At 38.2% G+C, this 15366-nt stretch overlaps 1 protein-coding gene across 1 annotated transcript in view; it reads left to right on the forward strand.

Annotated features, from left to right (window-relative positions):
• The window catches only part of snd1 (staphylococcal nuclease and tudor domain containing 1), a 221806-nt gene that overhangs the window by 73361 nt on the left and 133079 nt on the right, over positions 1-15366 (forward strand). The window contains exon 15 of the mRNA XM_047389164.1: positions 432-573. Within this exon, the coding sequence (XP_047245120.1) occupies positions 432-573 (142 nt within the window). The remainder of the gene's footprint in view (positions 1-431; positions 574-15366) is intronic.

Genomic DNA, 15366 nt, shown 5'->3' on the forward strand with positions numbered 1-15366 from the left:
AACAGTTCACTTTCTTTGTGTTCACCCACATTTCTTGCATAGATGTTTGCTGTGTTGACCTTTGTTGAATTGTAATAAATGTTTGTAGCAAGAATGCTCACTCTCTTTTTCTGTGCTGCCAATAACTGGCCACACATTGCTTATAGCAAAAAGGGTGAACATTTATTTTTTTTCCATCAAGAAAACAATCTGTGCCCTATATACAACAGTAGTCCTTGAAACACTGGGGATACAGATTGCATGACATCATCCATACATAGTACCCACCAAAGCGGACACTATGATTCTATGATAAAAGGTTTTTTATCATCATAATAATAATGCAGATACCATTTATGGTTTATTTATGTTTCATACTTTAAAATATTTAAAGGCTTTGTGGCTTTAAAATGTTGCTATTTGCCTTTTTTAATTATTTTTCCTTCCTGCAGGAGACACAGAAGGCCAAGCAGTTCCTGCCTTTCCTGCAGAGAGCTGGTCGGTCAGAAGCTGTTGTCGAATATGTATTCAGTGGTTCTCGTCTCAAGCTGTACATGCCCAAAGAGACTTGTCTCATCACATTCCTCCTTGCTGGTAGGTGTGCTTTTCTAATGCCGATAGTTAAACAGGGTTTTCCTTTTAAAATAAGGGTCTCACAGTTTTCTAGTGGATTTGCAAGCTTCCCGCCATTCCTGACCCAGAATGCAGCATGGTGGACTCGTGTTTTAGTAATAGCTACAGTAATGAGCATTTTATTTGCATTTCTTTGTATGATTTTGCAGGACAAATATAAATCTTTTTTTTTTCCTTTTGCCTATTCATTAAATGTATCACAACTAAGTACACTCATCATTTTTGGCCTAGGGACATATGCTTTGATGCATAAATGGGGATGACCTTGTAAGTTCTTAATTTTCTAATGAATGCAAACTATTGCATTTACAAAAGATTATCAGTCACGATTGATCAGTGCATCTGTTTGTTTATTGTTCAAATACATAAAATTCGAAGAAATATGCTGTTTTTTATTGGTAATATTTAACTTATCACTGAACACATTGGCATACATCAAGGTGAAAGTGAGTTTAATTTTTTTCCAAGATTCATATTCTTACTTCAGTAGCCACCAGTAGTTATTAGCTCACCTTTTACTGCTTCAATTTAAACTTGAAGATCTTGAAATACAGGTCCTTCTCAAAATATTAGCATATTGTGATAAAGTTCATTATTTCCCATAATGTAATGATGAAAAATTAACATTCATATATTTTAGATTCATTGCACACTAACTGAAATATTTCAGGTCTTTTATTGTCTTAATACGGATGATTTTGGCATACAGCTCATGAAAACCCAAAATTCCTATCTCACAAAATTAGCATATTTCATTCGACCAATAAAAGAAAAGTGTTTTTAATACAAAAAACGTCAACCTTCAAATAATCATATACAGTTATGCACTCAATACTTGGTCGGGAATCCTTTTGCAGAAATGACTGCTTCAGTGCGGCGTGGCATGGAGGCAATCAGCCTGTGGCACTGCTGAGGTCTTATGGAGGCCCAGGATGCTTCGATAGCGGCCTTTAGCTCATCCAGAGTGTTGGGTCTTGAGTCTCTCAACGTTCTCTTAACAATATCCCACAGATTCTCTATGGGGTTCAGGTCAGGAGAGTTGGCAGGCCAATTGAGCACAGTGATACCATGGTCAGTAAACCATTTACCAGTGGTTTTGGCACTGTGAGCAGGTGCCAGGTCGTGCTGAAAAATGAAATCTTCATCTCCATAAAGCTTTTCAGCAGATGGAAGCATAAAGTGCTCCAAAATCTCCTGATAGCTAGCTGCATTGACCCTGCCCTTGATAAAACACAGTGGACCAACACCAGCAGCTGACACGGCACCCCAGACCATCACTGACTGTGGGTACTTGACACTGGACTTCTGGCATTTTGGCATTTCCTTCTCCCCAGTCTTCCTCCAGACTCTGGCACCTTGATTTCCGAATGACATGCAGAATTTGCTTTCATCCGACAAAAGTACTTTGGACCACTGAGCAACAGTCCAGTGCTGCTTCTACAAGTCCTTCTCAAAATATTAGCATATTGTGATAAAGTTAATTATTTTCCATAATGTCATGATGAAAATTGAACATTCATATATTTTAGATTAATTGCACACTAACTGAAATATTTCAGGTCTTTTATTGTCTTAATACGGATGATTTTGGCATACAGCTCATGAAAACCCAAAATTCCTATCTCACAAAATTAGCATATCATTAAAAGGGTCTCTAAACGAGCTATGAACCTAATCATCTGAATCAACGAGTTAACTCTAAACACCTGCAAAAGATTCCTGAGGCCTTTAAAACTCCCAGCCTGGTTCATCACTCAAAACCCCAATCATGGGTAAGACTGCCGACCTGACTGCTGTCCAGAAGGCCACTATTGACACCCTCAAGCAAGAGGGTAAGACACAGAAAGACATTTCTGAACGAATAGGCTGTTCCCAGAGTGCTGCATCAAGGCACCTCAGTGGGAAGTCTGTGGGAAGGAAAAAGTGTGGCAGAAAACGCTGCACAACGAGAAGAGGTGACCGGACCCTGAGGAAGATTGTGGAGAAGGGCCGATTCCAGACCTTGGGGGACCTGCGGAAGCAGTGGACTGAGTCTAGAGTAGAAACATCCAGAGCCACCGTGCACAGGCGTGCGCAGGAAATGGGCTACAGGTGCCGCATTCCCCAGGTCAAGCCACTTTTGAACCAGAAACAGCGGCAGAAGCGCCTGACCTGGGCTACAGAGAAGCAGCACTGGACTGTTGCTCAGTGGTCCAAAGTACTTTTTTCAGATGAAAGCAAATTCTGCATGTCATTCGGAAATCAAGGTGCCAGAGTCTGGAGGAAGACTGGGGAGAAGGAAATGCCAAAATGCCAGACGTCCAGTGTCAAGTACCCACAGTCAGTGATGGTCTGGGGTGCCGTGTCAGCTGCTGGTGTTGGTCCACTGTGTTTTATCAAGGGCAGGGTCAATGCAGCTAGCTATCAGGAGATTTTGGAGCACTTTATGCTTCCATCTGCTGAAAAGCTTTATGGAGATGAAGATTTCATTTTTCAGCACGACCTGGCACCTGCTCACAGTGCCAAAACCACTGGTAAATGGTTTACTGACCATGGTATCACTGTGCTCAATTGGCCTGCCAACTCTCCTGACCTGAACCCCATAGAGAATCTGTGGGATATTGTGAAGAGAACGTTGAGAGACTCAAGACCCAACACTCTGGATGAGCTAAAGGCCGCTATCGAAGCATCCTGGGCCTCCATAAGACCTCAGCAGTGTCACAGGCTGATTGCCTCCATGCCACGCCGCATTGAAGCAGTCATTTCTGCCAAAGGATTCCCGACCAAGTATTGAGTGCATAACTGTACATGATTATTTGAAGGTTGACGTTTTTTGTATTAAAAACACTTTTCTTTTATTGGTTGGATGAAATATGCTAATTTTGTGAGATAGGAATTTTGGGTTTTTATGAGCTGTATGCCAAAATCATCCGTATTAAGACAATAAAAGACCTGAAATATTTCAGTTAGTGTGCAATTAATCTAAAATATATGAATGTTAAATTTTCATCATGACATTATGGAAAATAATGAACTTTATCACAATATGCTAATATTTTGAGAAGGACCTGTATTCCCCACTGCACTTCTCTTTAATTGGGTTAAGGCAATGATATTTTTTCTTTACACAACTCATCAGTTTGTCTGTGTCTTATGAGCTTTTGATTAGCTTTTGATTTACTTTGTAAATTATTGATCTTGAAGTTTCTTTTGAGTACCACTAGTCTACCAACACAAGTATTTGTACCACATTGAAAACCTGGGGTCTAATTAATTTTGAGATTCGTCTTCTACACTAATGTTAATTTATTATACCCTTTCTTTGTTTCTGAAGCATATACACCATAAAGTGGTTGATTTGCAGTAATTGAACAGTGTAAAACTCTAGTGAATATGCAAGTGTTAACTAGACATTTTTACAGAAAGAGTAAATACATTTTTGTCCCAAGTGTTTTTGTTGTCTTTAACTTTGAGAAGGTCAAGTTGTGAAGGCTTGGTGTGTTTCCAGAATATCAGCTTGTACCTTTTGGCATTTCAGGAACAGTCAGTTTATTTCCCCTGCTCCACATTGTAATCGCTTGTGTTTTACCTCATATGCAGCAACTGCAACAGTAACTTATCCGATCACACCTGAAAGAAACCTATAATTACAGTTGCATCTTTAATCAGTTAAAATATTGTCAAAGCTTTTACATAAGACCAATCAAAAATGGATTTTTACCAGATGCGTCATCTTTTGCATGAATTACCACATCAATGTGGTATGGCACAGCGGCGATCAGCCTGTGGACTTTTTGAGACATTAAGGAAGTCCAGGTTGCTTTAATGGCAGCCTTCAGCTCCTCTGCATTGTCTGTTGTGTGTGATTTTCCACTTAACAATACTTCATTGATTTTTGTTTACAGTCCTTAGTCAGGTCAGTTTGCTGGGCTGTCAAACACAGCGATACCATGGTAGTCAAAGCAGGTACTAGAGTTTTTGGCAGTGTGGGCAGGTGCCACATCCGTCTGGGAAATGGAAAATCCTGTCTGTAGAGGAAAGCATGAGGTGCTCTCAAACATCCTGGTAGACGGCTAATATGAGAGGAGTGGCCTAATAGAAGGAATGTAACTCTTGTTAACCGTGCCCTGGATACATCTGCTTAATGGTTGTTGAAGGGTCGACTCGAGCCTTTGTTTGCATTTTGTGGATCTCACCCAAACACTTGAAATGTACTTTGCTTCACATTCCTCCCAAGACTGTGGTTATTTCTCTTGTTTGTGTACCTTTTTCTATCATATTTTTTCTTTCTGCTTAGCTCTCCACTAATGTGCTTGGAAACAACACTGTAAACACCCAGCTTCTTAAGCAATAGCCTGTAATGTCTTACCGTACTTATGGAAGGTGTCTTGGCCATCAAAACTAGCAGAAAAAAGTAGTTTTAATAGTGTAATTTGTTTTAATAAAGTACTCTAAATTCCTTAAGCAACAATTATTTAATGTGGAAAATTTCTCTCTGGACTTAGAGCCCTGATTGAACATAAAATCAAGAACTTGGTGATTAGCACTCATTATGATCATATTATATGGTTTTCCACAGAGCAATATAGAGACTTCCATCGCACGAATGGGGTCCCATTGCTTGCTTTTGGTGTGCCTTTAATCTGATGTGGAGATAATTAATCTAATCTATGATAATAATTTCCTTTTTTAAAACATTAGGTAGGACATTATCGTTACACCATTTGATGGCAGTAGGAAAGGTTTTACTTAAATCTGACTCTGTGTTCCGAAGAAAGAAACATGGCGACTGTGTAATCAGAGAGCTTTTATTGCTTTTTTCTAAGACATTTTGCTAATGTCACAGTTAACCTTGAAGAACATGGTGGTTAATATCCGAGTCTGCTGGACTCTCAGTGAGAAATTAAACAATAACAGCCAATTAGGTTGTTATAAAAATAAGATTCAAAGTGATCAATTAGAATGTGAACCCTTTTGTTATTTAAGTGCAGAAAAAACATCTCAAAGAAAAAAGTGAACTATTCTTTCTAATAATTTGACTTTTTTTGTCGTAACGTAAAAAAAGGTGAGTTTCTCCAGTCTATTTGATGATCCAGATTCAGTTCTTGGTTTATGACTTGTCATTTTCTTAACATTTTGCACTATGAACACAGCTCTCAGGCATCATCTTGATTACAAACAACTATTTACAAAACCACAGAGGAATGTGTAGGACTTAAATGGTGCTAGTGGTCAGACCTTTTTCAGCCAAACTGCACCTTTTCATTCCTAACAAATCAAACTTTTTCTGACGTCCAGGTCTTTGCTGAATTAGGTGTGGCTGAATGGAAATAAAGAAAAATTACATTTAGTTTTTGGTTGTTGGTGTCCGCCTGTTACTGCATTTTTTGACTGTTTTTAGATGTTTTAAAGTGATCTAAGCTAAAATCAATCAGCACATCGTTTTACAGTAAAAACAAAAGAGATGGGTTTTTATTATTTATTTTAAAGTTCTGTATGTTAGACATGTTTGCATAGTCTGCTTTTTAATTGAATGTACTTAATCAGAGGGTTATTAGCAAATCTTAATGGCAACAATAGAGCTGAAGGTCCCTGGATGGGAAAAGCTTTGTCTCCAGGAAATGAGATGACCTGTGATACCTTTTAATAAAAACATACAGCTTTATTTGTTTTTCTTTAACCACGATTGATACCAGATGTGGTATCAATCGTGGTTTGCTTGCTATTCTCTCACATCAGTTGAAGACGTTTCTCACTGAAGTAATTAATATTTGCTTCTCCATTTTTCATCCCTTTTCCCTCCATTTTGTTGTCAGTTTGAGATGAAATGGTACGTGTTGTAGGCCATGGCCTCCATGTTTTTGCGCAAGGCGTTTTTAGCTATATACTTGATTTTCTTCCATAACTCAAACCTATACCACTACACATGAAATGAAGCCCCTAGGGCAAAAGGCACCCATCTATCTGCGTTTAATCTCCCAGCTCACTCCATCTCTGACCACTTTCTTTTCCTGGCAAAGTTATCTTTTTGTGTTTTATTCGTTCATCTGCACCAGGGGCCGTGTGCAAAATGACACGAGCAATAAACACTGTTATATTTATGTGTCTATGAAAGACTCCTGATCCTTTGAACCTATTCTCCTTTTAAGCTATAGCATATTTCTGACAAGATGTGTTGTCTTAGTTATGTTACAGTTAGAGTTAGGATTTTAAAGAAAGGCTTGCCATGCAGGAATGTCCTGGTCAAACAGTTCTGCTTCAAAGAATATGCTTACATAGAGTACAGTTCCAGTCAGAATTGAACCCTCTCTCGTGGACATGGATGTCATTCTATGGAAGACTTTTAAAGCTAAATTTGAACATGATAATACAACATACAGCTTCACCGTTTTTGTTTTTTTGTTTGTTTGTTTTTTTTACTCCCCAGAATAAGGTGCACATTTTGATTTTACTCTGAATTTTCTGTTATACAAATGGCCCCAGAATTGTACACAAATATAAACTTATTTGGATAAATACCCTTTTAGCGAGATGCAGAAAAAACACATTTTGTAGACAACCATCAACAACTGTCTGGCATAACTCTGGCTGTATATTTGACTACTCTTAACAAAATCCGTAGACCTTATTTGACTGACTCGTCTTTTAAGCAGATATATTTTTTTATTTTACAGTAGGGTCGATGTCTATTTCAGGAGCATAGTCTACGTATTCCTCCTTTATGATTCCATCTACTTGGTGCATTGCAGCAGTGCCACAGACAGGAAGAAATGACCCTCAGCATAATGCTACTACCTCCATGCTTGGCAGTTGTTAAGGTGTAGTTAATGATTTTTGTTGTGAGAAAAAGGCTAAATTTTTGTCTCCTGACCATAAAACCTTTCTCCAGATGACCTTTAAATTAACCATGTGGGGAGCTGCACATTTCAATTCAATTCAATTCAGTTTTATTTATATAGCGCCAATTCACAACACATGTTGTCTCAAGGCACTTCACAACAGTCAGGTACATACACTCCAAGCAATCCTAACAATTGAACAGTGCAGTCGGAGTTAGCTTTTTATTCAAATTGGATAAAAAGTTTTTCTATCTAAGGAAACCCAGCAGATTGCATCCAGTCAGTGACTTGCAGCATTCACTCCTCCTGGATGAGCATGTAGAGACAGTGGACAGTCACTGGTGTTGACTTTGCAGCAATCCCTCATACTGAGCATGCATGTAGTGACAGTGGAGAGGAAAAACTCCCTTTTAACAGGAAGAAACCTCCAGCAGAACCAGGCTCAGTGTGAGCAGCCATCTGCCACGACCTACTGGGGGTTTGAGAGAACAGAGCAGAGACACAAAGAGAACACAGAAGCACTGATCCAGAAGTACTTTCTATGGGAAGGAAAAGTAAATGTTAATGGATGTAACTCCTTTAGTCGTTTCACCTAGAAAGAAAGAACAGATAAACTCTGAGCCAGTTTTCAAGGTTAGAGTCTGAAAGAGAGCACATATAATTAGTTACAGTAAAAGCTCAGTCAATTTCCATGTCTAGGAGAGAGAAAGGGTTAAACACTGAAAGACAGGGCCATGTGGATCATCGGTAGAGGGTGAGCATTAAGTTGTTGCCAGCAGAAGCTCGGACGATTCCCCTCTCCAGAAAGGTCTCACAGGCAGACACAGAGCCAGGCCATTTCAGTCAGGCTTGAATGTGTTGATGTTTGGATGAGATTTAAATTTTTTTTTTTTTATTGATCGACACTGCTGCACTGTGGACAGTGAAGCTGGTGTTTATAATATGGTTGAGCCTTTATGGTTCCTTAACTGTTTCTGAACATTGCATCCAATTTAATTTTATCTAAGGGGAATGGTTTTGTCAGAGGGGAAAAACTAAGGTTAATTTGCCTCAAATTTACAAGACATTTGTTGGAGAATTCAATTTGAGGTTTCAAAAAGGGAGCAACTATCAACCATGATGTTTGCAACAGTTGATCTGTTCCACCTTGGAACATGAACAGTTCCAACTCATCAATAAAGGCCCATTGACATGAATAGATGTCAGTGAACTTCTGAATGAAACTGGGTTGGAACTGTTTTAGAGTTTCATGCAATTCATTCATCTCCTTTTGCATCTATTTTGTATTTATGTATGATTTTCTAAAAGATGAGCCTTTCTGTTGAGTTGCCTGGGTGTTAGGTAAATAGTGATTTGTGTACATGGAAAATATTGAAAGGATCTTGCAGTTAAAACAAGCACTGCATTATTAATCTGTTGTATCATCTGTCTGAATAATTTATTCCCTCTGGCCAGTTTTTTTTCTATTATTTAGCATTGTTGTTGGAAACTATTAAAAAACAAACTGTTTACAGGAGCTCTGCAAAAGAAATAGTCCCATTGCAGTAAGAGATGTACTATTCTCATTTAATTTCAAATAATCAAATAAAGTTCCCACATCTGGCATTTGAACTCCTTGCTTTCTGAGTAGACTGTGTCTTCTCTTCTTTGGTTTGTATCTCATAGTAATTGTCCTTATCTGTTTCTCCATTGAACACCTTAGAGCCTGAGTCTTTTCTTACCTTTCCAGAGTTTTCCCTGTTTGAGCTGGTGCTGTAAGAAGGAAAACAAAAAATAGAAACGCAGCACAGCAGCAAGCCTATGACATCAAAAAAGACCGGAGGTGTGCATCTGGAGTTCAAGGGTAGTTCCCGTTCCTCTCTTTCCACAGCACCTTAGCTTTGTTCTTTTTACTTGCTGGCCTGTGCACTTCCAAAAGTAAGTTTTAGAAAGGGTGAAGAGTCATCCTATGTGTTTATTTATTTATTTATTTTTAGAAAAAAGAGAACACTTATAGTGGATGAATAGGAGTTTAGTAATGGTGGATTTCAAAGCTTGATGAAAGATTTCAGAGGCTGTAAGGACAGAGAGGGTACAGAAAAAACACGTTAAGGGTAAAGAGAAAACAACAAAAAAACACAATTTCTTTGAAGTCTGGCTGAGGCTAAGGGAGACCAAGCAGTGAGAAAACTGTAAAAGTTTTATTGGCTTAAGTAGCTTTTACAAAGTTTCTCTTACAGAGAGACCAGCAGCTATCACAAGCGAAGTGTACTTTAAAAGTTACTCAGAGTTCTTCATCTCTGTCAGAGAATGAAACGGCCATCACACGCACACAACGAGCGAAGAGCTTTAACTGTCTTGTGGTTGGCTAAGCACCATTTGTGGAATACATTTTTAGAATTCCTGTATGTATGGATGGTTTGCATGTGTTTAAATAAAGCAGATCTTTGTTGTAAATGTAACTACAGTGGCTTACAAAAGGATTAAAACCCTTTAACCTTTTGACATTTGTTATGTACATTACAATCACAAACTTCAATGAATTATTGGTGCTGGACCAACACAGTGGTGAAAAGTGGAAGGAAAGGAATACGTGGTTTTAGAAATATTTCACAAATGGTAATCTGCAACTATGGCATGCAATTGAGTGCTGTTAAATCTATCATCTTCAAATTGAGGATGACACACTGTAGACCTACCATGACATGGCTGTCCATTCACGAATGACGGGCAGGGCAAGGAGAGTATCAATCAGAAAACAAGCCAAGAGGCCCATGAAAACTCTGGATGAGGTGCTCTGGTCGGATTTAACAAAATGACATGCAAAATGCCAACTGACACTCACACAATAATTAGTTATAATTAGTTATTTCAGGCAAAACTTGACAGTTAATGCTCATGGATGCTCTCTGTACAATTCGAATGAGCCTGAGTTATTTTCAAACAAACGACAAAAATGTTATTCTCTAGATCTGCAGAACTGGTTGAGAAATACCCTAAAAGTCTTGTAGTTGTAACTGCAGCAAAACGTGTTTCTGCAAAGTATTGACTTAGAAAGACTGAAAGCACAACACACTTTGTAGAAATTTATTTGTAAAACTAAAGTCTAATTTCCACTTCATGGTGATTTGCTACCTCATGTTGATCTAACACAGAGAGAGTCTGGTGTTGCATGGCAACATGTCAAAAATTGCTGGTATAAAGGACTTTTTTTAAAATAAGTTACCTCAAAACTTTCTACATTGTCAAAAGATGCCTTTTAAAAGCTCTACAGAAAGGTTCCACATGCTTATTGCCATCTTAAGTGTAATTTAAGACATAAAAACTTAGGACCTGGTTATCTTGAAGTTTCAAGACCGATATCAAAGCTTAATGCTAATCTTCCTATAGTAGTGTTAAATTTACTGCACAATGAGCTACAGCATACATCAGCCTATAGACAAATCCATAATCCACAATATTCACTGTGTGCTTCCTTGAGATGAAGAAGTTCTCAGAAGCATTATAAATATACCTACAGCTAATATTTTACTTTAATAAAGGATTGAGTTTCCTGGACATGCAGAATGATTTATAGTTTATGCTGCATCGGTCTTCTGCAGCAAAGGTATAAGATCCATACAGAGCCAATAGGTTGTGTATTTTAATGAAATAATTATTTTTACAATGCCACATCTTGCGTATACAGTGTTTCAGATAAATTTAGCTGCATTTGTTTTCAGCTCAGGAGATTGGACTATGTGTTTGCCTAAGGCTGGTTGGAGATATTAGGGAGTCATAGCATTATGATGTTGGGTTAGAAGGATGGATTGAGAGGATAAAAGCAAGAGGTAGTCTAACCAAATCCTTGGATTTCGATTTTTCCTAACATCATATTCTTTGTCTACTCCCACCGTCTGCCCTCTGTGCCCTTCACTCACTCTCCCGAAATATGCCCACCTACATTCTTCACCCATGACTGGGCCTTTTCCTTGGCCTGTATCCACTGAGACAGCTGTGAAGAGGGAGATATTCAAATAGGGGATTGTCACCTCGCAGTTCCATACTGCAAAGGACAACAAAGATTAATGACATGGAAATTTAAATGGAATGATGCTATTAAGGGTGGTAGAGGGAGAAAAGACAAGTTTTAGATTTGAATCCACACACACATTTAGATGCTTACAACCTCCTCCTCCGGTTTGTAGTTTGCCTGTCACATTGCTAATTATATCCTGTTGACAGCCTGTCAAAAATCAAGACTTAGTAACTTAATAACATTAAAAAAAGACTAATGGCATTCATACTGAGCTGCCTTAATTCTGCAAGTATCAATTTATACCTGCAGACATGCCAAAAGCAACAGCGCAAGCGTCTGGCGGGTTATGAGCAAAAACGTCAAAGGCTAATCAATATGCACATCATTAGCATAGGAATAAACGGCATGATGTATATTTGGAAGCGTCAGTTGTGAGACAAATGCACATTAGCAGCATCTTTCCTTTAGAGCAATTTCCATGAGATGAAGCTCATTATGTGGCTTGGTTAAAGGAGAAAGAAGCTAACTCAATGTTATTTTATGTTGGATCAACTAAATACAGTCATTTATAAAGTAGAAGATGAATGCCTCCAGTGAGTTTTTTTTGAATTGCATAAATCTAAAAAAATGTGAAACTCTCTCTGTATTCAGACCATTTCTTAATAGATAGAGCTGTTACCATTACAAAAGGTAGCAAGTAGTTTCTTCTTTCAGATGGAAGACATTAAAAAGTATTTGATAGGGAAGCAGCAAATGCCCATATCTCTTGATGCCCAAGCGTTAGTAGGAGTTGTCTCAAAAATAAATGGGACTCCTTGTTCAGTATTGTCTGTCCACCAGTCATTGTTCAGTCTCTATAGTAACCGTATTATATTGGCTGATGGGTGGTGGTAGTCTCCACCACTGCTATTACTGCATCAAGTTCTTGATCAGGCATTCACCATATCACCAGGATGTCTTGCAGGAGACCCATCGGTTTTTTGTCTGGCTGAATTGATGTATAGTTTGTCTGGTTAAACTGCTGGTGGCTCATGGGTTAAGCGACCGACCCATATACAGAGGCCTTAGTCATCTACGCAGCAGTCCCGGGTTTGAGTCCAGCCCTGGCGACATTTGCTGCATGTCTTCCCCCTCCATTCACCCACATTTCCTGTCTGCCTCCTGTCAAAAAATACAGGGAAAAATAAAGACCACTAGTATCACAAAAAAATCTAGAAAAATAAATCTAAACTGAAAGTAACGGTGCAGTATAAGTATATGTTTCAAAATAAGTTGAAAACTTTTACTGTTCATTCAAAACATAGTGATGCCCCCTCATTCACTCATCGAAATGTGCCTTTCTCTATTGTATTTTTAAACCTACCTTAGAGAAGTTTAGACAACCAACATTTAGAATGCAGATTATAGAAAACCTTCCTAATCCTAATTTCCTAATGCAAATCCTCTGGCTTTACCCCATTTAGTGCTCTCTAAAGTAAAGGAGTGGACAGCTTGAATACAGAGGTGGACCTTTCATTAAAAAGGTTCCTCAAAATAGAAGCAGTTAGCTTTGCAAGTTAAAATACATGTTCTGAAGCGTGCTGTACAATATCAGGAAAACACGTAATTGCAATACTGTTGCTGAATATTGTTAAATTGATTAAGACTAAGCCAGATTTTCCCTTGTCTTCTTTCTTTTGCTTCATCACAATGTCCCCACCACTCTGAGTCCTGGCCATTTAAAATATTCACCAAGTGTGGGCATTAAGGGCCGAGAAAATATCAAACAGACCAAAAATTATATCGCCATTCAGAATGTGCATGGATAGCAATCATATCCTACCAAATACTGCATCCAAGCAGTCCTTTTTGATTGCAGTATTGCACACATTGATATGTTGATGATTGCAACTCGATGTACTGTGAAGCTCTAGTTCTGAAAGATGATTGCTTTGTGTTCACAAAGTGTTAAATTAGGCCTAAGGATATTTACATTACATAATTTAAATTTCTAACCTACAGCACTGCAGAGTTGTAGACTGACTAGATGGCATGTGTTTGAGACAATGTTGGTCAGTCATTAGTGACTTGAAGAAAATGACTTGTGAAAACTAAACAGCTAACGAAGCAACAATTAAGAACATGTTAAAACAGCTGGACAGTTTAGATTATTCTAGATTAATATGTTGCATTTTCTCAACAGGATGACCCTTCTGATGTCTGGTAAAACTGCACTCTTTTTAGGTGTCTTCAAACAGACGTGCGACTTCTAAGAGCAACATCTTACACGTATAATACAGGGACGGATATGATTTATGGTAGATTGACATGTGGGCACCCTCTTCAGGCTAGCATGAGGAGCTGTGTTATTTTCTGCGTAGTGTAACGCCAGAGTGATCATTGTACATTTTGTCTCTGAGATCAAATAAGATGGATTTCCTGGAGTATGACCTAGATATTTATTTGGTGTCGAGTCTGAGTTATGCATCTTGGTGGAGGTTAACGTTGGCTGTGCTAAGTGGCTTTCAGGTTTGCTTGAAATGCTGCATGGAGGCGGGACCACAGTAAGTGTGGATGAATTTCAGGAGTGCAGTCAGGTCATACAAGAAGGCCTGCAGTGTTCATTTTATAAGGCGTCACATCTGTGATCATTGCATCAGTGTATGACCTATAAAAACCCCTTTCCTGGACTTTTTCCCCTTGGCACATTTAAGCTTCATGGGCATGTTTTCTCATCTTAAGAGTTTTGACTTAGTAGAAAATGGTTGTTTCTGTGGGCCTGTAAACCCATGTACATTATACACTATACAGTGAAACTTTACTTCTTTGTGTATTACATTCATGAGTAGTCTTTCTTCAGGATTATGCTTGGGGGAAACACAATTCCACCCCTTATCATAGCTGCAGCCAACCCAAGCAGAAACTTTGTATCTCCCTTCCTGCAATTACTTTATACACCAATTTTTGCATATATATATCTATATATATATATAGATATATATATATATATACACACACACACACACACACATAGTGTTATAGTCACTGAATCCCACATGTAAGCCCTGTCCTGGTAAGCTTCTATAAATACTTTAATATGATCTTGGCCATAAGTGACTTCTCCTCTATGGAACAAAAAAATATTTATTTTGACAGACTTTATTGTTTGTCTTTAGCTTTATTGCTGCAGTAAACTATTTGTGAAAATATAGTAAAATTAGGAAAGTTTAAAAAGACATGTTTGTGCATGACCTCGACAGCCTTACAGCTTTCTTCTGTTCTTTTTTTGTTCTTCTTTTAACTGTAATCAAAAAAAGGCTAATATCAGACAAAGGTAACCTGAATAAATAAAGATGCAGTTTAAAAAAAAAAGTTAAACTTATTAAAGGAAAAAATCTATCACAAGCTAAATTTGATCTATGCGAAAATGCAATTTTCCTTGTTTTTAAGTCATGACCTGTGATTACAAAACATTTTCAAGTTCAATTTCACTACCCAAACCCAAGCTGTATTAATGCGAGATGTAGAAAGAATATATCACTTAAATAGAAAGTATTTAACAACATGAAGAAGGCAACGATGCAACAGATTTTATGCCCTGATCTAAAGACTTTCAAGAACCGACAGGAAACCTCAGACAAACTGTTTCCACTACCAGGACGTACTTACTTTACCAACAGGTTTACTGTGATATGACATCTACATGCAAGGGAACTGTTGCTGATAGAGATGCACCAATATACATTTTGGTCCGATATCGATATAAACCTTGATGTTATGGCCGATAACCAATATTTACAGATGTTTTGTTTTTCCTGCTGCAGGTCTAATAACCCACAATCCTATGCTGTATCACTCAGTGTCACATGGTCAAACCAATACCACTCGACCAACCCCCTCCTGAAAAATTGTGAACAAATGGAAACAAAATGGAAATAGACCCTGTTCTAAAGGACCAGG

Source organism: Girardinichthys multiradiatus, chromosome 17 (assembly GCF_021462225.1).
Source record: "Girardinichthys multiradiatus isolate DD_20200921_A chromosome 17, DD_fGirMul_XY1, whole genome shotgun sequence".
NCBI lineage: Eukaryota > Metazoa > Chordata > Actinopteri > Cyprinodontiformes > Goodeidae > Girardinichthys > Girardinichthys multiradiatus.